The sequence below is a fragment of the Indicator indicator genome, chromosome 9 (assembly GCF_027791375.1).
Source record: "Indicator indicator isolate 239-I01 chromosome 9, UM_Iind_1.1, whole genome shotgun sequence".
Lineage (NCBI taxonomy): Eukaryota > Metazoa > Chordata > Aves > Piciformes > Indicatoridae > Indicator > Indicator indicator.
This window is the reverse complement of record NC_072018.1, coordinates 15,824,339-15,850,532: the sequence shown is the minus strand read 5'-3', so window position 1 is coordinate 15,850,532 and position 26,194 is coordinate 15,824,339. Positions and strand designations below refer to the sequence as shown.

General features: G+C 34.7%; 1 protein-coding gene across 1 annotated transcript in view; it reads left to right on the top strand.

The window, feature by feature from the left end:
• The window catches only part of CSMD1 (CUB and Sushi multiple domains 1), a 948,047-nt gene that overhangs the window by 689,477 nt on the left and 232,376 nt on the right, over window positions 1-26,194 (top strand). The window contains exons 11-12 of the mRNA XM_054383599.1: window positions 15,470-15,573; window positions 19,950-20,062. Of these exons, the coding sequence (XP_054239574.1) occupies window positions 15,470-15,573; window positions 19,950-20,062 (217 nt within the window). The remainder of the gene's footprint in view (window positions 1-15,469; window positions 15,574-19,949; window positions 20,063-26,194) is intronic.

Here is a 26,194-nt window from a genome sequence, read left to right as displayed (position 1 = left end):
ATAAAGATAGAATAAAGTACTTTGAAAATGACATTAAAGATTTGTATTTACTGACTCTAATGTATTTATTTTATAGTATTGTTATTTGTAATTCACAAAGAACTTTGCGTTTTTCTTTTTAAAAGTGGTCAACGGCAGGAATAGAAGCAGAATAAATATCTTTTATTGTATTACATTTGCATTTTGAAATGTTTCTTGGTAAAACTGTGTGTAAAAATACCATGTCCTGTGATACAAAAGCAAACATTGAACTTTGAATTGGCAAGCTTATTTTTTGCATTTCACTCAGTCTTACTGACAGCTTATGTTTCTTAACAACAGGCAAAAGAGAGCACACAATAAAATGATCTTGGGCATGTCATCAGCAGGTATTAAGCTTTTGTTTGGACACAAGTTAACAAGTTAAAGCAAGCAGTAGTGGAAATTGAAGAGAAATAGCAGTAGTAGTGAAAACAAAATAAAAATAACATAACAGTCTCCTATATCTTTGCTCTCTAGTTTTCTACTAGTGTCGTCTTAATGAAAATCAGCAACTGAACAGTTGCTTTTGCCAATGAGATACAGATGTTCATAGTGTCTTTATTCTGTATTTTTTGCACGTTGAAGATACAAAGGTTATGTATTTACCAACATGCTTGATGGAAATCAAATACATGTTCTATTTTATTTCAGGTTTAAACTTGTTAAACTTTTAGTTTGATTTTGAGACTGCCCAGCTGTCCTGTTTTTTCTGGACAAAATCTCAGGCCAGTCTTGGGCTGCAGGCCATTAGCAGTTCTGAGTCAGCCAGCACAGCTGACCTGAGTTGGCTCACAGGTGTATGCCAGATCATGATCATTAGACTCAGTATAAAGGAGGAAGTTTGCTGAAAAGAGGGGAGAGTTGAGTCTTACGTGGGTTTCTGCTTGTCTGGGCTCATCTTCTTTCTTCTGCCATTGCCTTCTTGTTTATTATGGTTGCTGTACTTTTGCTGGGCTGAGTGTAACTTTATGTGCTCTGTATTGGCATTGCTATCAGTTTTGTTGTTTCAAAAACTCAATTTTCATTTCAACTTGTGAGTCTTCTCTCTCCTTTTACTGACACCCCTCCTCTGCTGGAAAGGGGTAATGGGGTGATAGAGTAACTATTAGAGTTTTGCCCTGTAGGCACCAGCTTTGAATATAATTTCTTTTGTCTGGCTCCATTTTTTTTTTTTTTTAATTTTTTTCCCTACTGCAAACCCATAATAGAACCAGGATAACTGAAATCAGTCATAGTCCAATAGTGCTCTGATTCTACCAGCATTTGGGATATGATTTTATGCAGTAGAAAAGCCATGTTTTCTGTTTTATTTTTGTTTGCTTCCCTCTTCATATTTTTCATGAAAAAAAATAATTTTCAGAGCTTTGTAGAGAATGGCAAGAGTTTTGTACAGTTAAGTGTATAAAAATACATAACCTGAAATCTGAGGGAGTTTTGAACATAATTACATAAATTAGAACATCAAATCTCACTACAGTCATAAAGTTAGTTATTTTAAAGTTAATTACTCAGTAGCTGAATAATCAGCTACTAGATAGCTAATTATGCATAGAATAGGACCCTTTGCATCTGACATCTCTTGTGACTGAAACCAAAAAGGGCACACTTTATCTCCAGTTACACTTAGAACACAACGATAAAGTAATGATGTTTTAATAATTTAAACTTATTAGCTAATATCTTCTTAACCAAACTTTATTTCTTATCTAGCTCTATTCACTAAAAAGTGATAATGCTACTGATCAGGTTTTAAGTATGCTGCACAGTTAAGAGATACAGGGGAACAGAATAAAGTAAGGAAGCTGAAGATCTGATGAAAACATCAGATTGGATAAAAGTTCTATTAGAAATGTTTCTTTTTCTCTTTTTTTTTTTTTGTTTTTTTAGTAGTTGTCACATGATGCAAATATGTTTTTAAAAACCTTAAAGTGTTTAGGAATAAGGACTAAGCAGACACATTGAAAGGAATAAAATAAGTGTATCCTGCCTTAGGATCCAAAAGGAAGACAGTGATAAACCTTTCAATAAGTGCAAAGGAAATATATGCAAATGAAATCCAAAGAGACTGAGTAAAATGTGAGTTCAGAATTTGTTTTGAGTACAGGGGAATTTTTATTGATTTATACTCTCAGCATTCAGAAAAACAGGAGCAGGGTCTATTGGGATAAGTCAGCTATCCTGATAAATGACACTAGATAGTATTTGTTCAAGAGTTTTATTATCAGTTCGTCATTAATGCAAAATTTGCTTGCTGTGGCATAAATGATATGGGTGCATAATCTAGATGGGTATGGGAGTTTTTATTATAAAGCATTGCTTCACAAGTTAAAATATAAATCTTTTAGTCCATATATTTATTTCAACTTTTCATACATTTTGAAATCCAAATCATAAATTTTACAGATAGATCAAAGATCATGAATATGGAATGGCTGTATATGTTACACACAGGCAAATGAAAAGGAAATTTCAGTTGTGCATACTGATAGTGGAGAAATTAATATTTTCAGACACTTTGTTTCTAAATGAAAGTTAGATACTGAAAATTAGTTTTTTCAAGTGTGACATAGTGAGCCACAATTTTTCTGCTTAAAACTCTTCTTATTCTCAAACATGCAATACATCATGTTCTGATATGCATGCTTGTGCAATTCCAGTGTTTCATATATTTGAGGTTAGGTTGGACAGGGCTCTGGGCAACATGGTCTAGTTAGAGATTGCAGTGAGGATGAACTAAATGAGCTTTAAACGTCCCTTCCAATAGAAACCATTCTATGACTTTATGATTTTGTAAACTAGAAAATACTTATGTCAAAATTGAATGTAACTTTTTAAAAGGTACACCTGGCTGTGTCTTTCTTAAGACACAGGAAAGAAGAAAAGCAGGTTTTTGACTAAATAAAACACAGGTTTTTGAAACAAAGGCCAGTTTACATCTTCTCATATCATATCAAAGAATGTATCTCTGTTTTAAATGTGTAGACAACAGAGTTTTTTTTACTATAATAGTGGTACCAAGATGTTACAAATAGTGGTTTGTAAAAGATTGTAAGCCTCTTTTGCTTTAGAAATGCAAGTAATCATCATCACTAATCTTGGTACCATGGAAATAAAAGTACATTTTGAGTAAAATATAACAAAGAAAAGCAGCATGATTTAATCTGCTATGACTGAATTTACTGCTATTTTTAAGACTCCTGATTGCAAAATGGCAATTCAGCAAAAAGAAATCAAAATCTTGAGCACAGGCAAAGGGGAAGCACACCAAGAATTTACTATTGGTATAAGGGAAATCTTGAGCACAGGCAAAGGGGAAGCACACCAAGAATTTACTATTGGTATAAGGGAAATCTTAAGAGTTTTATTCAAGAAATGTTATTAAAGAAAGAATACTAGTGCACTGAGAGTACTTTTATGCAGAAGTCTAAATAGTAATAATGACACTAGCTGTATCACAATTAAAATTGTCTCTTGGGATTCTGCTCACCATTCCATTATTCATCTGGGTCTTAAAATTAGTAATGTTCAGCTGCTGGAGAGATTAGCATTGTTATCATTGGCCTCTGCAATCTTTCACTGTCATGAATATTATGATGATGTTGCTGCTTCCTTTTTGTTCCTCAAAGACCCACTTTGGGTCATTTGTGTATGTTTGTGTATAGGGACTATAAACTTTTTATACATATATATATATATATATATATATATATATATATATATATATATATATACATGTATATATGTAGAGATACTGTGTTTGGCAATGTTAATTCATTGTATTCTGATGAACGAAACTGCTTTCTGCTATGTGTATCTGGCAGTCTGCTGTATTTAATAGTGCATATATCTTAACCAATTACATGTCTACAGTGGGCTTCATTCGTGTCAGCTTTATACCTTTTCATCTACAGTTACACATTTTAACAGGTCCCTAGTCATTTAAATCTTAGGTAAATGTCATGCATTTAACCATATTTCTGTTTCTAGTCTTCTTGAGTAGAAACTCAAGCTCTCTTCCACAGTGTAGATGATTTGTACTTCTCGTCAAAACCTGTGATTATGGTGCATCTTGAACAGAGCAGGAAACTGTCACTGTTCTTGTTGCTGTGATTTCAGTCAGAAAAGAACCTTGAAATATTGCATAATTAGAAGGTGGGAAGCCCAATGCTTCAGATTTCCTCTCATTATCTCACTAAATTCCTAAGGAAAAATTTTCAGGACCAACAGAATCAAGCACAAGCAGATATATTTTCTTTCTGGTTTAGTCAAAGGCCAACATGATTCGTTAAATTGCCTATGTTTTTCCAGCAATCGGGAAGAAGCACGTCACACTCACTAGCACAAACCAGGTGCTATACAATTACATGGCTTAGATTTTCAAATGTCTTTGATTTCTTTTCAAGTAGGCTTTGGTACATCTGACTTAATAATTTTGCTTTTAATTTGGTTTTGCAATTTTTTATCATTTGAGATAACTGAAGTATTAGTAAAATTCTTTGTACTGTTGTCCTGGGTTAATGTAGCCCACTCGCACAAGCCTCTCACTCCACCCCCCCATTAACAGAAAAAACCCCTTTGGATTGAGATAATGAATTTACTGAGATAATACAATGCACAATTACCTCAGCCTACTTGCAGAAAGTGTGCATCAAAACGCAGAACCCAGCCATAAAACAGTTCCCACCCACCCAAGCAGGCAGAAGCCAGCCTGGCGGAAAAGACCAACACCCCAAACCCAGAAACTGGAAGTCACAAGCAGAACACAAAGCTTCTCATGTTACAATCTGAACTTCAAGCCCCATAATACTTTGCTCCAGCCAGCACTTTCATTTTGAAGTTGGCATGATGGCAGTATTGTATTGAATATCATCAGCAGCATCAACCCATGGCGACTCTCAAGGGAAAAACATTTTGTGACTGAGAAATAGGTGAAAGATTACTTTTAATAATGCGTGAAGCGTTAGAAGGTCTAAACACCTTTTGGGTTGCCCTTTTCTATTTTGTTTTGTAGAACATTTTGTAGAACTTCAGCCATTTTTGTAGAAAGAGCATTTATATGGGGGAGAAAAGACTTTGCTTCACATCTTGAAGCAGTCATGTTTCAAAATCATCCTCACTGAGATTGTTTCACTATAAAACAACTTTTTGTAACCTGATTAAATGCTAAACAAATATTGTCTTTCTGTCATTAGTTATTACAGAACTCCCTGTTTGCATTTTACTTTTAAAGACATGTAACATATTGTGCTTGCAGTATTTTCTCTTAGGTAAGTACAGCTTTAGAATACTGCACTTCTACTAATTCCCATGTGCACAAGCATTGGACATTCACATTATAGCTTTTATAACTTAAAAGTATCCATCCCTTAGGAGGGGAAGTGGAGAGGGAGGAGTTAATTTCTTCTCCCTGGTATCCAGTAATAAATGGGAAAGGCTCAACGCTGCACCAGGGGAAGTTTAGGCTGGATATTAGGAAGCATTTCTTTTCTGAGGAGGTGGTCAAATACTGGAACAGACTTCCCAGGATTTTTGGTTGATGATCCAACCTGTCAGTGTTTAAGGGAAATTTAGACAATGCCCTTGATCAACTGCCTGACCACAAGCTAAAGCATGTTAACTAGATGATAGCTTTCCTTCCAACTGAAATATTCTGTGTTGTGCTATGTGATCCTATCCCTGATAATTCAGCCATATTATTTGTAGTTCTCTAAGTTCTTGTCTTCATGCAAAAAAGGCCAACAGTATGTTATGAAACATAGATGATGTCATTGCACTTTAAAATATATATGGTTTCATTTATACTTTTTTCATTTTGAGTTATAAAGACTTAATACCTTGTCTTGGTCGAGTGTTAAATAGAGTTTTGGTCTTCAGGGTTATCTTGTGCTGGTGCTTGTTATGAAATGCTAGGGCACTATTTTATCATTTTCTCAAGCTTTCTCATACAATACTGTTCAAGGTAGGTAAGTTTTAGTGAAGACTAAATGTGGAGATAATTTATCCAAATCAATGTCCCTTCCTGACTGCTTTACAAAGTCTCATTCTGCAACCCTGTGAGATAAAATAAGTGTCAGAATTTATTAATTAAAATAAATGTATTCTGTGCTTGTACATTGGGGGATATTCTACAGATTTTAATGGCAGGGGAGTCAGACTAGATGATCTTTCGTGGTCCCTTCCAACTCCTAACATTCTGTGATTCTGTGATAAATTGTGCATTTACAGTTACTTGTATAAACACATAGAAATGATAGTAAAATTTGGAAATGTATTACTGTGATCTTCCTCAAAGTTTCAAAATCGAAACTGATGTAGATAACCTGTATTTCTAAAACTATTTTTATGTTTTATGTGTAGTAATAGATAAACAAAAGAAGAAATTGCAGGAAAACAAGAATGTTATTTTTTTTTTAATTAGCTAAAAGAAAGAAAAATAAATCTTGAGTTAAGGTTTCTTACAGGCTTCATTGACATGTCAATCAAATTTGCAGTGTTCTCATATCTTAATATCTATTTTACTTGGTTAATGGCCCATACTGTCTGAAAAATATTTTGTACTGTGTTTAAGTTTTGAGCCAATATTTTAATGTTTCTAAATTAATAAAAAATTTACAAACTCATGAGCACACATCTTTAAAAGCAAGCTTACTTAAAATTGGTCTAAAAGTATCTGAAAGTATCTGTAAGGGCAGGGTTTTTTTTCCTGTTATTTTATTGATAGCACATTTTCCTATGAATTAAAAGTAAACCATTTTTTTCTGGAGTAAATTATTTATGTGTAATACACTAGTGTAAAAGTAAGTCATATAGAACTGCAGCGGGAAAACTGCAGCTACCCTTTTCTTCTATTCTTTACATTTTAATGTAGTTTTTACTGGATCTCCTGATTGTATATTCATTAGAGATTATGCCTAAATGAACTGAAACCATTCTGTTTACCCATATATAATTTGAGTTAGATCCAAGTAATAGCCTCTACCCCAGTATGTTGTTACATATGCTATTACTTGCATATTTGAGCAGATTGCCATATTGTTTTGAGACTAATGACCTGAGATTATCTTCACTGATTCTGGTATCATATTTTACCAATATAGGTCAAGAATAACTTTACTGAAGTCCCTACAGATGCATAGATGTAAAATCAAGGTAGATGATATAGCAATCAAGCCTGCAATCCCTAAAGTCAGTTATATTTACTACTTTCTCTTAACACAGATGAAATTCATGGCAAAGGATGAAGATAAATATATGAATTATCACTGAGATACGAGGGACATTTTAAAATAAGTATAGGATTTGAGTAACTACATTCAGATGTGGGAGACTAGATTTAGATTAAATATTTAATTAGGTTTTGTGTTTGGAAATGTAAGAAGCATTGCTGGACAGGGCTCAGAATGTATGTGCTGTCATCACTATCATTATTCTTATGGCTTTTGGTAGGAATTTATCTTCTCACCATGACAGTTAATAGAATATTAATATTTTATATAGTTAAATTTAAATACATTAGTAAATAATATTTTTAATGAAGTTTTGATGTTTCAGTTGCAATGTTAAGAAAATTTTCCTATATAATTGGGGTGGGTTAACCTTTGCTGGCTGCTAGGAACCCAGCAAGCTGCTCTCTTGAGCATAGATGAAAAGGGTGATGGGCCAAACTAAGTACAGGGAGACTTCTCACCAGTTACCCTCACAGGTAAAATAGGCTCAGCTTGCGGGATAATTAATTTGTTGACAAGTAAAAATAGAGTAGGATGGTGAGCATCAATGATAAAACCTTCTACATCCTACCCTAACAAGCTTTGAAGGTGAGTGGCTCCTCTCTGCCACAATTTCTTCATATTTTCCCCTTGCTCCAGTGCAGAGTTCTTCTCATGGGATACAGTCCTTCATAAGCTGCTTGAGTGTGAGTCTTTCCCACTGCTTTTCTTGGCTCCAGTCCTTGGTATAGCCAGTAAATTACAGTTTGATGTCACATGCTAACATTCTTATTGCTTCCTAGACAGTAGGTAGTTTAGATCTCTCCAAGACAGCAAGATTGTTACCCTGTTCAGTTTAAATTTTCATTTATTTTCTGGCTCAAAAGTTATTCATTCTAGTTTAATACAAGGTCCCTTAAATTTTATTGTATTTAGAATATCATCACAGTAATTACTAGAAAAAAATGTAATTTTGTAAGATGAAACACAAACAGGTATGACAAACTACTGAAGGCTAACCTATTTGTGAGATAATAATTTAAATTAGTTCCTTTTAATAGGTTAAGTTTTCAGATAAAGTCATGGGAGGATGTTTTATATATATTCTGTTTACTTCAAGAGGCTAACATTTCAGCCTTGACTTTCAGCTTACTAGAATAATAGAATTTAGAAAACGTTTTGTTTCTTGCTTCAAAAGCACACTTGATAAATAAGCCATGTACTTCTATATTTTAAAAACGCAGTAGCAACAAAAGCTTGGGGGAAAATGCAACTTCTGAAGTTAGTTAATGTGGAAATATAAAGGTCAAAATTTCATATTTTAAACACAGGGCAAACTTCTTTACATGGTTTTATTCAGAACAAATACTGAAATTTCTTTGTAGTGTACAACATTATCTAAAAGCTGTCCAGACTTATACAAACATTGGTGTTATGACTATGCAATGCCCATATAATATTACTAAGCTTTTGTTACAGGAATATAGATTCAGCCATAGTTCATTTTCATTAAGTGCATTAAAAAAAAATCTTTTTATTATATATATATATATAAAAGCAGTTTTTATGCTTTAACATTTTATACAGAAGTTTTCTATATGAAGCAGAGTCTTTATGACATCAAACATTTCAGGACACAAGGGATAGATCCATTTGACCATCCATAAGTGTCTATTATTATACAAGATGCTCAGGTATTCAAGATGTCTATGCAAATCTAACATGACATGTCATCTAGCATGACATAGGCAAATCCATACCCTTCTGGAGAGGAGCTAGAAGTCAGGGAAGGATGCAGAGGTAAATGTGATTTTAGCCCAAAGAATGATACATTATACCCTGACTTTCTGCTTGCTTTTTCTTGAAAAGCTCATTTCCATAAATACAATATTTCATTAGCACAGTAACATACTTTCTTTTATCAGAGTTTGTAACTTGGCTCAGTATGGGTCAGACTTTTCCATTCTCTTTTCTGAATAGCATTAAACAGTAGTTGAACTCTAAAGTTGCATACATTTCTAGCAAATTAATTGCACTAATATGTTATATTTTTCTGGAGACATATACCTCCATAAATATTTAGGGATCTCTCTATACTTCTGGGGTCTTTCACTTCAGTTCAATTCACTTCAGTTGCTGGTTGCACAGTACAGTGTAATGCCAAGATCTATCACCCTTCTAAATTAAATACTTTGTGGTATTTGGAACTAATTTGCTGTAATATCAAGAAACCAAGAAGCTGAAGTACTTGACTTCTCAGAGAAAACAGGTGCTTTTGGACCATTCTGCTGCTGTGAGATATGGTCAGTACTGAAGGAAACTATCTTTAAAATTAGTTTCATAGCTATAGAATGCATAAAATATAAGCATTACCCAACATGTGCAGTCCAAAGTAACAGATTTCTCGTAATGAATCTTTGTTTAAGGTAATGAATGCAAACACTGCTTCATTGTTTTATTAGTTATCTCTTGGATTTTCCACTGGCCAACACATCATTACAAAGGCATGTGAATTTCCTCAGTGTATCTTGTACAATGGTGGTTGAATTGATACACAGAGAATTCGTTAGATTTTATTTTTTTAATATTTACATTTTTTTGAAGTTTGAATGCTTATCATAACTTGATCATGTTTTTACCTTGATGTTTAAGTAAAAAGAATTAAAATATCAGAAAACTCTAGAGAAATTATGCTCTTAAACAAGTAATTTTCAAGGTCCTGAAATGAATTGCCTGAAGTACTACATGATAGCATCAGAGCTGAAATCAAACTTTCCGGATTCCTATTTAGGGCTCTGTCTAGAGAATGGATGTACACATTTGAAACATAACCACTTCTTCATGCAGCCCTCTTTATACTCTATCAAGCCACATAAGCACCTCGGATTAATTACTAGACTTAACCTGTTCTTTAGAGATTGTAGGAAGTAAGACAATAATCAAATATGGTAAACTATAAATGTTTCTCCTCCTTGAATTTCTGATTTTTTTTTGTTTGTTTGTTTGTTTGGGTTTTTTGCTGGTATGTTTGGGGTTTTTTTTGTTTTTTCTTTTTTTTTTTTTTTGGGTGTGTGTATGTTTGTTTTTCCTAGTGATTCATGTTTTCTTAGTTTCTGTATAGCTTGTTTTTAACAAATGCTAATAGGGAGCTTTTTGTTTGCAGATTCAAAGAACTGTATTTTCAGACCTTGTTCTGAACAGCAAATCTACAAGTATTTCATTTTTCTTCATTGCTGTGTCTGTTCCTCGAGTGGGTGCTGCTAACCATTTGAAAAGTACTTAAAATGTTTTGAAAAAAGCTCTCAAAAACATAAGCACATTCTGAATTATTTTTCATAAATGGCAATGAAAGTTAGTAATGAATGCATCCGTTTTGTCCTTCTTTTCCAGTGTTCTGAAAAAAAAAAGGAAAAAACCAAGTAGCATTTCAGAAAATTATCCCATACGTACATATATTTTCTTCATGCTTACTGTTATGGTCTCAGTACTGTGGCTATATTTCTATGAGGCATTCCTCTGTATTTATAACTTGTTCCTAAAAATATCCGCTGTTCCTAAGATTATCCTCTGATGACACTAACCTGATACTACGTTCTTGTGGGTTTTGAGTTGGTGAACAGGAGCCACCTGTTGTTGAGATTTGTGCATAGGAGTTAGCTAGTTTTCTTCCTAGTTTTCTGTATTTTGTATATGATTTTCTACATTTCATCTTCCACAGGAGTTTGAGCAGTCACAATGACTCTTAAGACTTCAGCCACGGTAGGAGGGGTAGGCTAGAGGAACAGCAAAAGTTTTAAGGAGTAATGGTTCCATGTATGTGTTCTCTAATGCTAGTATCATCTGATATATGCTCCAAAACCTGGTATAGAGCTGTAGTTTAAGCGCCTAGATGATTTCTTTTAGAACTTTAAAAAACATTTAATAATCTGAAGCCCTATAGCCACATTTCCATGTTTGTGCTTATAACAATATCTTCTTTTCCTTCTAAGTCCCCTTGAGCATGAGGTATCTGTAAAAGAAATTACATTGAAAAAGCTTTGCATGATCATGTTACTTCCAAATTTTTCATAGAAGTAGGGAGAAGATGCAAAGCAGGAAAATATTATTGCATTTGAAGCTAATATGTCAGTGAAATGGAGCAACCTGTAATAGTTGTAAATGGCTTTCGCCATAAGTCTTTATAATGAGAACATTTTTGCATTTATTGTCTTAAAACTTGAAGGATCTTCAACTCTATTGCCTTCTTCTTCATATATTTCGCTGTAGTTTTGCTGAGGCAGAAAACAGTCTCATTTAATTTTCTTATCTTTGTTTGGTTTTTGAAGATGTTTGCTTGATCTGCTTGAAAATCTGAGAAACCTGATGGGTAGTTCACTTTTACTGCTTGCGTCTTAACCCAAAATTTACTGCTCTCACTTTTTATTTTGCCCTTACTACATTTAATGTACAAATTTCTACCATATATAAGAGATTATAAAATAGCTGTTATTAGTAATGAAATGAACATGTGCACCTAGACATTTTGGAAACATCAAATTGTCCTATTCCCTACTGCTTCTTCTAGGATGAGTGTCCATGAAGATAATTCTATTAGTACAACTCCAGTGCTGCCTTTCCCCATTACTCGCTATAGCAATTACGCCAGCAGAAATCTAAAGTGTGGGAGTGACTAGGATAAAGGAAAATGCTTCTAAGGAAAAAAAAAAAGTAATTATTACAGGAAATGCACTTGCAGAGCTTCTTTATAGGTACCTCCTTAGGTGTCTCATATTTTTAAGTGTTTTTGTTTTCACAGTCTATTTATCTAATCATAAGTTATCATTCTGAATTGCTTATTAGGGAATTTTGTCTCATACATTTCCGAAAGCAAACAGAATCATACTCCTGTAAGAGGTAAAATTGATCATGCAGAAACAGATATAATAGATTTGGAAGTAATTTTTGTGTTTCCAATATTTCTTCATGGAAATTAATTCTTTATTTTAATCAGTTCAGAGTAAGCATTTTTAATGATGTTGATCAGACTAGTATCAATGGATTTTTTTAATTTGCAAAACAGCATTGAATCTGAGGCTGCATTTGTTCCCCCAGTATATAAATCAGTATTGTTTAACCACATGTAGGTATATTGTTCTTGAATTTAGTTCAATCCTTTTAAGCTTTTCCCCATGCTGTATAGATATCCATATCCATACAAAACTGTCCTGCATTCTTTCTCCAAAATAAACTGACAAACAACCTTTCCTCCATGTCACAAATCTTTAAAATTCTTCTAATGATTCACAGCTTTGCCTTCAGAGAAACTAATTTTGTCTAACTATATGTGTCTAAGCACTAGTCTCCCAGAAGGCATCTAAACTCCTTGTACAGTCAATTGAAAGGGTAACTCTAAATGGCAGTTTGATCCACCTTAAGATAAATAATGTGACCTGTGTTCTGGGTGCCATTTTCTGACTGTAGAAGAAGCCATTATTAGACTGGATGCTTAATGTTTACATGGTGAAATGTAGAGTTTTGGGATCAGATTAAGGGAATTTAAGTTAGACTTCTTAACTATCATCCACTGCAATGTCCTTTCAAACATACTTTGTGTCAGCATAGTGAGGATTTTGTTTAATGGTTTCTACTATTTTTTCACACACAATGTATTTCCCAAAAAGAAACATTTCTTTCAATATTTCCTAATTCTTAACTAGGTCTTAAAATCTTTCATTTATTGCTTATGGCCAATTACTTTTTGTAACTTATTATTAAAGAGGTGAACATTCACATTTGTTTTTGAACTGTAATGTAAAAGAGTTTGTGAGCATATTTAAATAATACATGACCATCTTTTCTGGTGGAATATTCTATCAGGTTCCCTCTCCCACATAATATAAAAATTCCACTAGAAATCTTATATATATTTTTTTTGCCTTTCTTTGGCTTTATTAATTTTCATTGAGTCATGAAAATGTGCATATTGACCACTGTCAGAATGTAGGTATACTAGAAGATATATCAGGGTCAGATGGAGATGTTTATGATCTACAGCATATTACCTGAAATTCTTGTGATGATTGAAACATGTAAGTAACGCAGTACCCTTTATCTCAAAATCTGACAAGCGTGCAAAATACACTGTAAAAGACTTGTATTAGGTCACAAAACAATACCTCTTACCTGTTGTCAAAATAATTACACAGATACTTTTTTTTCCTCATAGCTATGGCTATCCTGTGACCACTTTTTCTTTAAATCTTCTCCTCTTTTACCTTCCAATGACACTTCTGTAGATAGTAATTCCATCTGAAAACATACAAAAGGTCTTAGTCCTTGAGTCAATTTTAGTTTTAAAAACATAAGTATACAAATAGCTGTGATGAAAAAAGGAGGTATGAAAATCAAGATATAAATTTATATCGATGCAATATATTATCTTACAGCAATGGAAATTTTATTTTAAATAGCCTTTTCTTTGGGTTACAACCTGAAGAGACATAGTTCAATGTAAGCCTCTTAAATTTTAGGAGTGTAATTTCCTCTCTGAAGTGCATAGAACTAGTCTCTTCCCCATCTCAACAAAGAAATGAGATATGTTTGGTTTCTTTTTTAGTATTGAGAAAGTTTAAACTTAGCTTGGATGCTGTCTTTTTACAGGGCTAAAATTTGGATGAGATTAATTCTGCCTTGATGATCACCTAGAAATAAACTTAAGGGGATAGAAACCATTGTTTTTTCATGTTGCTGCCAAAGTAACAGCATAACACAGCTGATACAGAAAGCTCAAATCTGACCCAAATATTGTTTTCAGCTACAAACCAGAACTGAAGTTAATTGCATTTTTATGCACTGGCTGAAGTTGCTTGAAAGTCTGCCCAGGGATATCCGCAAAATTTAGTATAAAGATAAAATTAATAATTTTGTGAGAAGTCACAGTGACTTTCTGCACTTTTATAACAAGTTTCCTGCAAAACCTTGGTGTCAAAATACAAAAAAGTAGATTGTACATGTGTGTACATACATCTGCAACTATCTTTCACCAAGATCTCTAAAAAGTATTTGCCTTGAAGTGTTCTCCTGTACAAAACTAAGTCCATCTTCATATTCTATTTTATCTTAAAATTTCAGTTTCAGTAAATCAGTAAACGATTCTGAGGGGCACATTTTTGAGTTTTCTGGGCAATTCATGATTAGACATTGAAAGAAATCATTTAATGTCAGTAATGTATGCAAGGAAATGATGAAGGTTGGAAGGGACCTCTGGAGATCATCTAGTCCAATCCCTCTGCCAGGGCAGGTTCACCTAGAGCAGGTTGTTCAGGATGGCATCCAGGTGGGTTTTGAATGACTCCAGCAATGGAGACTCCCTCACCTCTGGGCAACATGAGCTGTCAGTGTGCACTTGCAGCCCAGAAAGCCAACCAGATCCTGGGCTGCATCAAGAAAAGTGTGGCCAGCAGGTCAAGGGAGGTGATTCTCCCCCTCTGCTCAGCTCTGGTGAGACCCCACCTGGAGTACTGCATCCAGTTCTGGAGCCCCTATTACAAGAGGGATATGGACATGCTGGAACGTGTCCAGAGGAGGGCCACCAGGATGATCAGAGGGCTGAAGCACCTCTCCTATGGGGACAGACTGAAAGAGTTGGGGCTGTTCAGTCTGGAGAAAAGAAGGCTCCAAGGCGGCCTTCCAATACCTGAAGGGGGCCTACAAGAAAGCTGGGGAGGGACTTTTTAGGATATCAGGTAGTGATAGGACAAGGGGAATGGAATAAAGCTGGAAGTGGGGAGATTCAGGCTGGAAGTGAGGAAGACGTTCTTCCCCATGAGAGTGGTGAGAGCCTGGAATGGGTTGTCCAGGGAGGTGGTTGGGGCCCCATCCCTGGAGATGTTTAAGGCCAGGCTGGATGAGGCTCTGGCCAGCCTCATCTAGTGTGAGGTGTCCCTGCCCATGGCAAGGGGTTGGAACTAGATGATCCTTGTGGTCCATTCCAACCCTGACTGATTCTATGATTCTATGATAAGCTTGAGGTGACTGAGATTTTTAGTATGATACCTCTAAAACACAATGGCAAAGACTTCCCCCTTGGTATTAGAAAATACAGAAGTTGCTCCACATTAGCTTTTTCTATATATCTTTTTCAAATCATGTAAGACTGGCTGAAGTCATGAGGAACTGCTTTAAGATTAATTTATGGTAGCCAAGTAAATAGATCAGATAACTCTGGATATGTTTTGAATAACTGATTTAATTCATTTTAATAGGTCATAAAGCTTGCTTTTGAAGAATTTGAACTGGAAAGAGGCTATGATACTCTTACTGTTGGAGATGCTGGGAAAGTTGGTGATACCAGAACAGTGTTGTATGTGTAAGTACAAAACTTTAAAAATTTTCCTTGGAAATTCATTGTCACATGTTGTTTCCTCTGAGTCATGAGATATCTTTGTAATTTTAATGTAAGCAATTGTAAACTTACTGTAATGTAAACTTAAAATTCAAACACTGTGAAAGAGAGAGACTCATGACAAAATATATTCCAATTCTTTAGTAGCATATTTACAGGTTTTAGTATGAGAGACTAAAAACTGTCATTAGCTTAAAAAAAAAAAAAAGAAAAAGAAAAAACAAACCAACCGCCCCCCAAAAAAACTCCAAAACAAGTACTATCTGTATAGATTTAATTGTATGCACCAATAATTAAGAAATTTAAAAATAAGAGTCTCAGATTTCAGTAAACAAAATTCAACCTTGTGTAAAACAAATAACCTATTCATTAATTTCAAAGCTTGTATACTTAAAATTGGATTTGTGAGCAAAATTGTTATGAAAACACATAAACCACTGTTCACTAAAGTAAAACACTTTTCATGGATTAATAATATATCTAGAAGCTGTAGTAATTTACATAAATCTGAAGGAATATCAAAGTTAGTAAGCTAATCTTAAAATACAGTTCTTCAGCACAGTCTGGGTTAATGGAAAAAATAGGAACCTGTAGTTATTTTTTTTTCTACCTTAATCATCTGATTTTGGTTGCATATATCCATTTTCCTTCCTTCATAATAGGAGCTTGTGGTCACAAGATATTTTACCTATAGCTGTTAGAGGGTTAAGTTAGTGTCACAATAATTAGTAATTAATCTCAATTTCTATTGTGACACTATTATTTGCAGTTGTTATGGATTGTACAATGCATTGCAAAATACGTTGTATTTAAACTGCATCACAGATGTGTTCCATCTCATTTGCTTTTGAGAAAGGTCTGTGGATGCAAAGTAACTTTCCTCATAAAACAGTATGTCCACTTGTAGACTACATTATCATGAGAAAGCTCATAAGTAAATGTCAAAGTGATTTTCTTACCAAAATTTTATATTAGTTGGCTTTTAATTACTTCTATTATATTTATGAGGTTTGAGGAGTGCCTTGCAGATTTTTATTCTTCTCAGGGGCATGAAGAAGCCTATAGCAAAGACCTTTCTGGCTAAATTTAGTTTATAATTTCTCAGAATCTCTTAAAATATAATATTGCTTTTCTTGTCACAGAATATTAGGGTTTGGAAGGGATCTTGAAAGATTATCTAGTCCAACCCCCCTGCCAGAGCAGGTCACACAGGAACACGTCCAGGTGGGTTTTGAATGTGCTGAGCACGTTTCTGTAGGCAGGTTAAATGCCACCATTTCTGCAGAAATTCTACGAAGTATCACTGTAGAAACTCATGCATTTGACTGTAAAACTTCATTTAGTTTGAACTAAATATACACAAGTAAATACATTTCTAAATTAATACCTGATTTCTAAGTGATTTTAAACTTTTTCCTTCATATAAAATTGTTGTGTCTGAACCCAGAAGCCTGAGCCTCATGCAAAATTTTCTAGTTCTGAGATGCTGGGGCCCTCAAAACAGAAACTACTTCTGGGTGCTTTATTGTAAACTCAGACTTTACAACTCATTCAGTTACACCAGAATATTTATAAGACAACCATTCAATTAACATTGGAAACTGGCTAATAGCAGCTCAGTAAGGAGGGGAACTTTAAATGCTTAATGGGAAGAAGACTGAGGGAGGCAACAAGGATCACAATACTAGCCTAGCACAAGCCTTCTGTAGTGTGTAAACTTGCAACCATTCAAAAGTATCTATGTAAACTCAATGCGGCAGCTCTACAGTTAGTGGGGAATAGGAAGGGATACTGATGTTTAAAAGGAGGAAAAAAATACAGATTATCCAACTCAAATTTAATTTTTGGAAGAAATTGGAGAAAATATTAGAAGAAAACTTTCAAGTTTATATAAAATAACAATATAGTTTAAATAAGAGCAGTTGATTTCAAATAAGTTTAAAACATTTCTATGACAATGTAGTTGGCATTTTGAGTAGGATATGTTGGGTTTCAGTTTTTTTAAAAGAGTCTAATTTTAGTATTTATAGTTAATTTTCTGGAAAATCCTAACAACAGCTAAATTAAAAGTGGATATGCCCATCAATTTTATGATTTTTAAGAATTGCTTCATCTGTAATCCTCACTTGTTGAAAATGTAGCAATACCATTTTATGCAATATGTATATGCTGCGATGGTTAGCTCTGGAAATACAGCAGTATAACTTACTGAAAATTAATCTAAATATGTTCAGGCCATAAAGTTTTGACTGCAGTTATTTCTCATATTTAACAGAGTTGGGCTAGAAACTAGTGACTACCCTTACAAAATAATCATGCAAGGTGAAGATTATCAGTCAGAACATTTTCTGCAATGCCCTGTTTCACATTCTCAATTTCTCGTCAATTGAACTAACACTGCTTTAGAAAGTCTGATTTGCCTTCAAATGCTAGGGTTCTTTGCTTGCAGCAGTTACATTAAAACTTGATTTACTTAAAAAAAAATATATTCCCTTAAAACACGAATCATTTAACTTTTTGTGTATAGAAAACTTGTAATGTATTTTCTGCAATACAAAAAGAATTTGCAAATTAGTGATTCACAGTCAGCCACTTACACCAGCTATCTCAGTACACAGACAACCACCCATGACAGAGAGACACTTTTTTAGTAAAGCTGTATCCTTTTCTTCTACTTGTACAGTCTGCAAATTTATTGGAGGCTTGGAAAATAACCTACCCTTCCATAACTGGAAGAAGAGGAAAAAGAAAAAACAGAAACCACTGTACAAACGAAAAAGTGCCACCTTTTTATATCTCAAATATTATTGAATCTGACTCCCTAGTAAATTATTTTATTCACATTATTTAAAAAAAAACCAAACAACTTCCTTTGGAATTTGGTAGAAGTTATAAAATTTAAGAGAGAAAATGGGTTTGGGTCTTCTGGTTGTTTGAATTCAAGTATGTATTGAGACCATTTTGTGCTTCTTATGTATCCTGAACTATATAGAAGCAAACAGCGTTTCTGGTCCTGGATGCCACTCTTAAAAGCCTAGCTGTGTTTTCATTTTAGTAACTAAGATCAGAGAGCAGACTGGTGAAAAATGGTTCTTTCTTTCAACACCAACCAATCTGTATGAATGGCTGGTCTGCAAGCATCTATGCCTGACCTTGCAAACAGACTGGGGCAAGCTGTGATCCAGCAACATCACTTATTGGACAGGATTCCATTCCCTAAACATCCAATCTACCCTATCTGCCATCCCCCTGGTTGAAGGATGTAGTTCTACATACAGGGGTATTCTCTGGGAAACACTAATAAAAACCAACCCACCAAAACAAAAATAAATTTAAAAAAAAAATCATCTACACTGCTATTTATTTATTGCTTCCTTATTGGCTTGCTTTTTGGTTTTCTTAGGGTTCTGGGTTTTCTCCACATTTTCCTTTCCCTTTCCCTTTGCCTTCCAACTGTCTTGCCTCTCTTCCTATATTCCCTAGAAATAACATGGGCAAACATATGGGAATACGTTTTGGCTGGTTCATATCTGCCATCTATGGACAGGCCATTGGCATTTTGAAGGCAGGTGATTTTTAAACTGAAGGATTGCTTCTTTTACTTGAGTCTCTGTATTATCAAATTGTTAATTTTCACTAAGCCTATGAGAATTTAGATATCTTTATTATCTCCTTCCTCTGATAAATGTGGTTAATATTAATTGGTCAATTCAAGTTATGTTGGGGAATCAACTACAGACCAGATGAATGGGTAGTATGAATGTATAGTTTTCATTTCACCAGGAAGCAAGTTTTAGGTTTTTTTTTTTGTTTGTTTTGTTTGTCTGTTTGTGGTTTTGTTTGGTTTTGTTAAAAAAACAACAAACACATCTATTGGATTATTTTTATGGTGAAACATCTCCAGCTGTGGGATGTGATTACTCCTTATTCTGTTATTTTGGGGTTTATTTGCCTTTTTTTTTAATTAAAAAATATTTGCACATGACACAAACATTTATATACAGTAAAAGTTTCCCATATTACTCATAAAGACTTAGAATTTTAGAGTTGTTCTTATCTCTCTTCAGAAATTATCAACATAGGTCTCATACAGGAACAACTTTATTAAAAATGTATAATTTTTCATTTGTATGCAGTCATTGAAGAAGCATTTTGTTTCTTCACATTGTTCTAATCCATATAAAATAGTTGCTTTTATAGAAAAAAGCTGACCAGAACACTAGGATAATATATTCTAAATAGTCCTAAATAATATATTAGTAGTTTTAAAGGCTGTGGGTGGTAGTAGTAGTTTTCATTTAAGCCTCTGCAAATGACTTTACAATTTATCCTACATACAGACTCACTGGATCTAGTGTTCCTGATCTTATTGTGAGCATGAGCAACCAGATGTGGCTTCATTTACAATCTGATGACAGCATTGGCTCACCAGGATTCAAAGCCGTTTATCAAGGTATGAACTAAATTAACTGTTTTAAAATCTTGTAACTTCCTTCATTACATCCCAACAAATTTATTGAAAATATGCATTCAATCCTTTCGCAAATTTCAAGGTTGGCAAATACCCACAAAATAACTAAAAATAATTGTTCTAATGCTTTTTTTCCCTTAAGGTCAAGATGAACTACATATTTCTATCATATTTTTTAAAAATTAAATATTATATTCTGCTAACTTGCGTGATTCTTTATATTGGATATAATTTGAAAATTTCGGTTAGCTTTTGCAGATGTTACTGGGGTAGTTACAAAGCTTGTTTTCATGCCTCACCGAGAATCTTCATATACTTAAGTCAAAATGGTTTTGTTATTTTGTCAACTTAGTAGAATAGTTAAATGGTGTTGTATACTTCTTTTTATACTTTTCACTAAGTCTCTGTTGTTTGCAGTTGTTTAATAATGTGTCTCAGCATAGACGGAAACTTACTTTACCTGCCAAAGCCTGATAATATGTAAACGTGCAACACACTAAACCAAGTAAAGCATATCACTGTGATGTTATGTTCCTCAAGACCATGCATATTTTCTAGACAGAAAGTGGTTTTTGCCTGATACCCCAACCATTATGTAAAACTCAGGCAGGTACTCTCCACTATATAAAAAAAAAATCACTTTGAAACTGTTGCAATAATTATCAATAACATAGAGTGCCTCTTTTTGTTCTATAAGTAACCTAATTATGATACTATTTATTCCTCAAGGATATTGAAATTGGAAATGACTGCTGTAGGCTTGCCTGAACAATATACTCAGAAAAGGTCAGATAGCAATATATAAAAGCTTCCTTATCTGAAAATGATTAATATGTTGGACTGAGAATTAAGTGACTGACGTTTGACCATCCACAAAATTGCCCTGCCCTCTGTGCTACTACAAACAGATTAATTCATAATATTTTATGGTGAAGCTCTTTGACAGCTCTCCACAGAACCAAATAGCTTTAATATTTGAAAATATTCACATAAAATAAGAATTATATTTATTGAGTGTCCTCCAAAAGCACACACTCAAATGTGTGAATTATAATACATAGGAATGAAATATAAAAGTAAAGCATAGTAAAAGATGAAAGAAAAAGAAAATGAAAAGCTTAGGGTAAAATATAAAGCTCAAAGTTTTCTTTGAATGACATACAAGTTTTCTTTCCAAGTATTACACTGCAAATAATGATTTCCCTGAATGCATGTCTAACTGTGAGAGTTCTAAAAAAACCTAATTCTAATAATATTTTTCAGCACCTTTTTTCAGATCTCCAAGCAATAACAAAGTTTTTTATCAGTATAGGTAGTGCAATGACCTTTATGAATTATTTTTATGCTTGTGAAAAAAATCTGCTGGAAGGTAGGAAAACACTTCAGAGAGACCTGGATAGGCTGGGTCGATGGGCTGAGGCCAGCAGTATGAGGTTTAACAAGGCCAAGTGCAGGGTCCTACACTTTGGCCGCAATAACCCCATGCAGCACTACAGACTGGAGAGCAGCCTGGCAGAGCAGTCTGGATGACTACCAGCTGAACATGAGCCAGCAGTGTGCCTAGATGGCACAGAAGGCCAATGGCATCTTGGCTTTTATCAGGAATAGTGTGGCCAGCAGGACTAGGGATGTAATTCTGCCCCTGTGCTCAGCACTGGTGAGGCCTCACCTTGAGTACTGTGTGCAGTTCTGGGCCACTCAGTTCAGGAAGGATATTGAGGTGCTGGAGCAGGTCCAGAGGAGAGCGACAAGGCTGGTGAAGGGACTAGAGGGAAAGTTTTACGAGGAGAGACTGAGGGAGCTGGGGTTGTTTAGCCTGAAGAAGAGGAGACTTGGCGGGGACCTTATCACACTACAACTACCTTAAGGGAAGTTGTAGTAAGGTGGGATGTTAGGAAGCACTTCCTCACGGAAAGGGTAATTAAACACTGGAATGTGGAATGAACTGCCCAGGGAGGTGGTGGAGTTGCCATCCCTGGAGATGTTTAAGGAAAGATTGGATGTGGTGCTTAGTGACATGGTCTATTCAGTGTGGTGGTGCTAGGTCATAGGATGGACTTGATGATCTCAGAGGTCTATTCCACCCTCAATACTTCTATGAATCTGTGTAAAACCAAACCAGACAACTACAACCATCAAAAAAATCCCACAAAAAACGCCAAGCAACCAGTCAACCGAAAAAAAAACCAAAACCACAAGACTGCACAGATTTAAGCTTTCCTATGTACTACAGCTGTGTGCCAAATAACAGACATTTATCCATGCAACTGAAATATATTTTTGAAAGTTTTGTTCTACAAGTCTCAGGAGGAGAGAACTATCTTCTTCCAAAAAATATTCATAACGAAGAGCTTAAAGGTTTATTGCTCATTTGAGCATCAATACAAATTAAGGTGGTAAACTTGACATTTTCATCTGCTTTCAGGGGCTAATACACTTCCTGACATCTCCAAGAATTCTTAATAACTTCAAATTATATAAAATGATCAGGATTATATTACTGATGCACCAGATTTCTTTTATAACACTGTTATGAAGTAAAGGATAGACTTTTTATATAACCTTGTAAATGCATGAATTAAAAAGTGGATTCTAAACAGGCTATGAAGTAGATGTTGTTATATTGGTTGTCAAGAAGTCTGGAAGTCAAAAGATTAAATACTTTTATCAGATTGACAGGTTTACAAGTTTGAATGGGAGAAAAACCTCAAACTTAATGGAATTCTAAAATGTTCATGCCTAACAGTTCAAGCTGACTGTCACCTGCTTTAATGTCAGTATAGTACAGATGATGGGAGAACAAACACCGAAGGAGCTTAATGATCATCTGGCTGCATTGTCTACCTTGGACCTTAACAGTCATAAACCACCTATTTTTAGATGCACTACACTCATGACATTGTGGAAGAAGCTAGTCTCAGGCATATTGTTCACTTTATCATTCCTCTTTTTGGCTGCAACTCTAGGCACTGTCAGGAAGGTTTCCAGGCCCAGCTTCTTGACTTTACATCACTGTTTGTATTGTTACAAGGCATAATGCCATATTACATTATCCTGCCCTGGATAAGCATGTCAGTGACTGTGTCTGCCTCATCCATGTAACAGGTAAATGTATGTATGCTTGGGCCTGTATTTAAAAATGGCATAAACCAAATCTTTCTTAATTCAAATCTGCCTAAACACCACATTGGATTGCAAGCTGCTGGGCAGGTTTGGGCAAGCGGTCTTAACCTGCGGTCAAAACACCATCAAAATTCAACCCAAGAGGAAAATTAGCACCAAAAAAATTCATGACATGTCTTGTTTGACGTGTTCACGTTGCTAAAGCTTTTGTTAGGTTGACATCTTTGGAAAGAGGAAGAAAGTGATTTTTTCCTTTAGCATTATCCAGGACTCTCAAGTGGCCAAGAGGACAGGAGCAAATAAGGAAGGAAACTGTAATTGTGCAAGATACAGCTAAGAATGACATGAAGTTCTTTATAGTTGCAAGGGGGGCACATGAAGTGAACTCTCAAAGTTCAAAGAAGCTTCATAGAGATTTCAGTGGAAATGATCCATGCTAAAAGTTGCTGGACTGAGTGCAACCCTGCAGGGCAGGATTTGTCCTGCAAATATAGAATATAAAAACATTGGTCTTAAAGCTTTCTTTGTTTTCTTTCTTTTTTCTTCTTTTATTTTTTTCCCTTCAGAATAATGTTTTCAGAGCAACACTTCCTCCTTTTTGCTTCTTTACTGAAATAGAATTAATAAAATTAAGTTATTTGGAAGTCCATGCTGCATTAATATTACTATGTTCAAGTCAGTGCTCCTATTTCAAATACTACCAAGGCATCTTTCTCTCTTCGTCCATACCCACGGATAGCTTACAAAGCTAACATTTTTCATTTGAGCAGTGACTGCTTCTATAACCTGCATGGGAAACATGCCAGTCTTGCAGCTCCCACACATCCCACAGATGAATCTCTTTTAGTCTTCCATTTTGTTTGGTGAAACTGGACTCATCACACCTAGTCCTTAAAGAGGAGGAACACCTGTTGTAAGGTATAGCAGTAGATACTCAGGGAAAATAAGATCCTTTTATTTTCCAAAATTCTCAGCTGCCATAGGCTCAAAATTTTGATACTTTCTTTTACGTTTGAAGATTATGAGAAAAAGTAGTGCTTGTGTGCAGGAGATGACATGTACACTTACAATATATGTCACAGAGCTACAGCATTTTGAAAATACTGTTGCTACTATTGAATAACTACTTTTCTGTAATACAATAACATTGGTAGGACAGGGCTAAGAAAAGTAAATACCAGGCTAGCTGAAGCAGTTCTGTTGCCTAATGATAATTCTTTGTTCACATTTGTGCTTTGAGATACTATCATTATCTAATTTTAACACATTTATTGTATGCTAAACTGATTTCCCACGATGCTAGTTCTTAAGCAGGATGTCATGTGTTGCTAATTTAAATCGTTGAAAGAAGTCCAAATATATTGTGTCAAATAAGTTTATAATCTAAAATATCATCTTGTTTGCAAGACATGACCAATTTTCCATAAAACCATGTTAACTGCTGTTAATTATATTTTCATTTTTTAACTTTTTAGAAGTAGACTCCTGTGTTGTCTGTTCCATTACTTTGCTTAGCTTCAGTGTTGGCTTTACAATCCTATAATTACACAGGTCAATTTGCTTTCACTTTAGAAATACTAGTAGCTCATTGATTCCTGTCTAGATAATTGCCATGTCCTTCTTGTTTTAAGATAATTTTAGGTAAAGATGTTCAGGGATGCTCTGTTGTAAAGGAAGATAAAGCACATCTCTTTTCTAGTTTGAGGGGACAAATTATATACACATATATACATGGTTGTACAATTCCTTGAGTCCTCTTTTCTCAACTTTTTGAGAAAATTATTACCTGTGATCTTGTCCACTCAGCTGGAACCACTCTTGTCCTCCATATGTTCTTGAAGATAATTGCTAATAATTCATAGACTGCTTCAGTTTAAGTACTTTAATGTGAATATAATTAGGCCCTGTTCCTTTGAATATGTCTACGTTTCCTAAATAGCCCTTAATCTGTTCTCTCCCTATCCTGTCCTTTCCTTAATTTTGTTTAAACTGTTGTTGTCTAGCTTTTTTTTTCTTTTTTTTCCCCTGCCCCAGAAAAGTGGTGTTCTTCATTCTCCTTTCCTGCTAGCTACTTTTCTATTACACGTAATGACTTTCTACAAACTCTTCTCTTGTATCTTCACCTTCATAAGACTCATCCTTACTCTGATCATTTCTGAAGGCAGATGCACTTGCTTTTTACTGTACTTCCTACTTTCCACTGTAACAGGCTAACTTGCATTCCACAGGATATCATTGGACATTGCTCAACCTTTTGTATAGACAGAGTCTTTCTATTATTAAGGAAATGTGAGTTCTGGAAGGTGAACAATGTAATGTTCCTCATCACAAAACACTGGAGCAAAAATGTACAGTGACACCAAAAGCCCATAGCATGTTGGTAGTAGACAGTAATGAATGTGATAACCCTAGGGTATTTTGCCATTTCCAGTGATGTCTGTCTGAAGTACTTCCTCTTTGCGTCTCAGTAAGATTTTCTTCCATGTATTTGTCCAACCACTTTTTGAACACACATTTCACCTCCCCCAAATTTTTTCCACTTTATTTAATTTGTCCTCAGCTCCTCAGAAACGATAAATTTGATCTTTTCCTCTTTTATGGAGGACCACAACTGCATACAGTATTTCAACATGCAAGTGAAATTGGGTTTTGTGTCATGTCAGAATACTATTTTTTGTTTTGGTCACTGATCCTTTCCTGCCAATTCCTAATATTTTCAGTAGCTTACAGTTTCATAGAATTATCTTCACTGTGTCAGAATTCTTGTTCCTAACTGTCAGTTCAGAATCTATCATTGTGCCTGCAAGCTCATAATATTTTTTCCAGATTTATTTTCCTACCGTTACTGAAAATGAATTTCACTTGCTCTTTTGGACAGTTAATATCATGAGCTTCTCTGCAACAAGGAACAGAATGTTTTTTATCCCTGTTCAGATCTAGTCTACATCTACCCCTGTGTTTGTAAAATTGATTGTAAGCAAACCAATATTT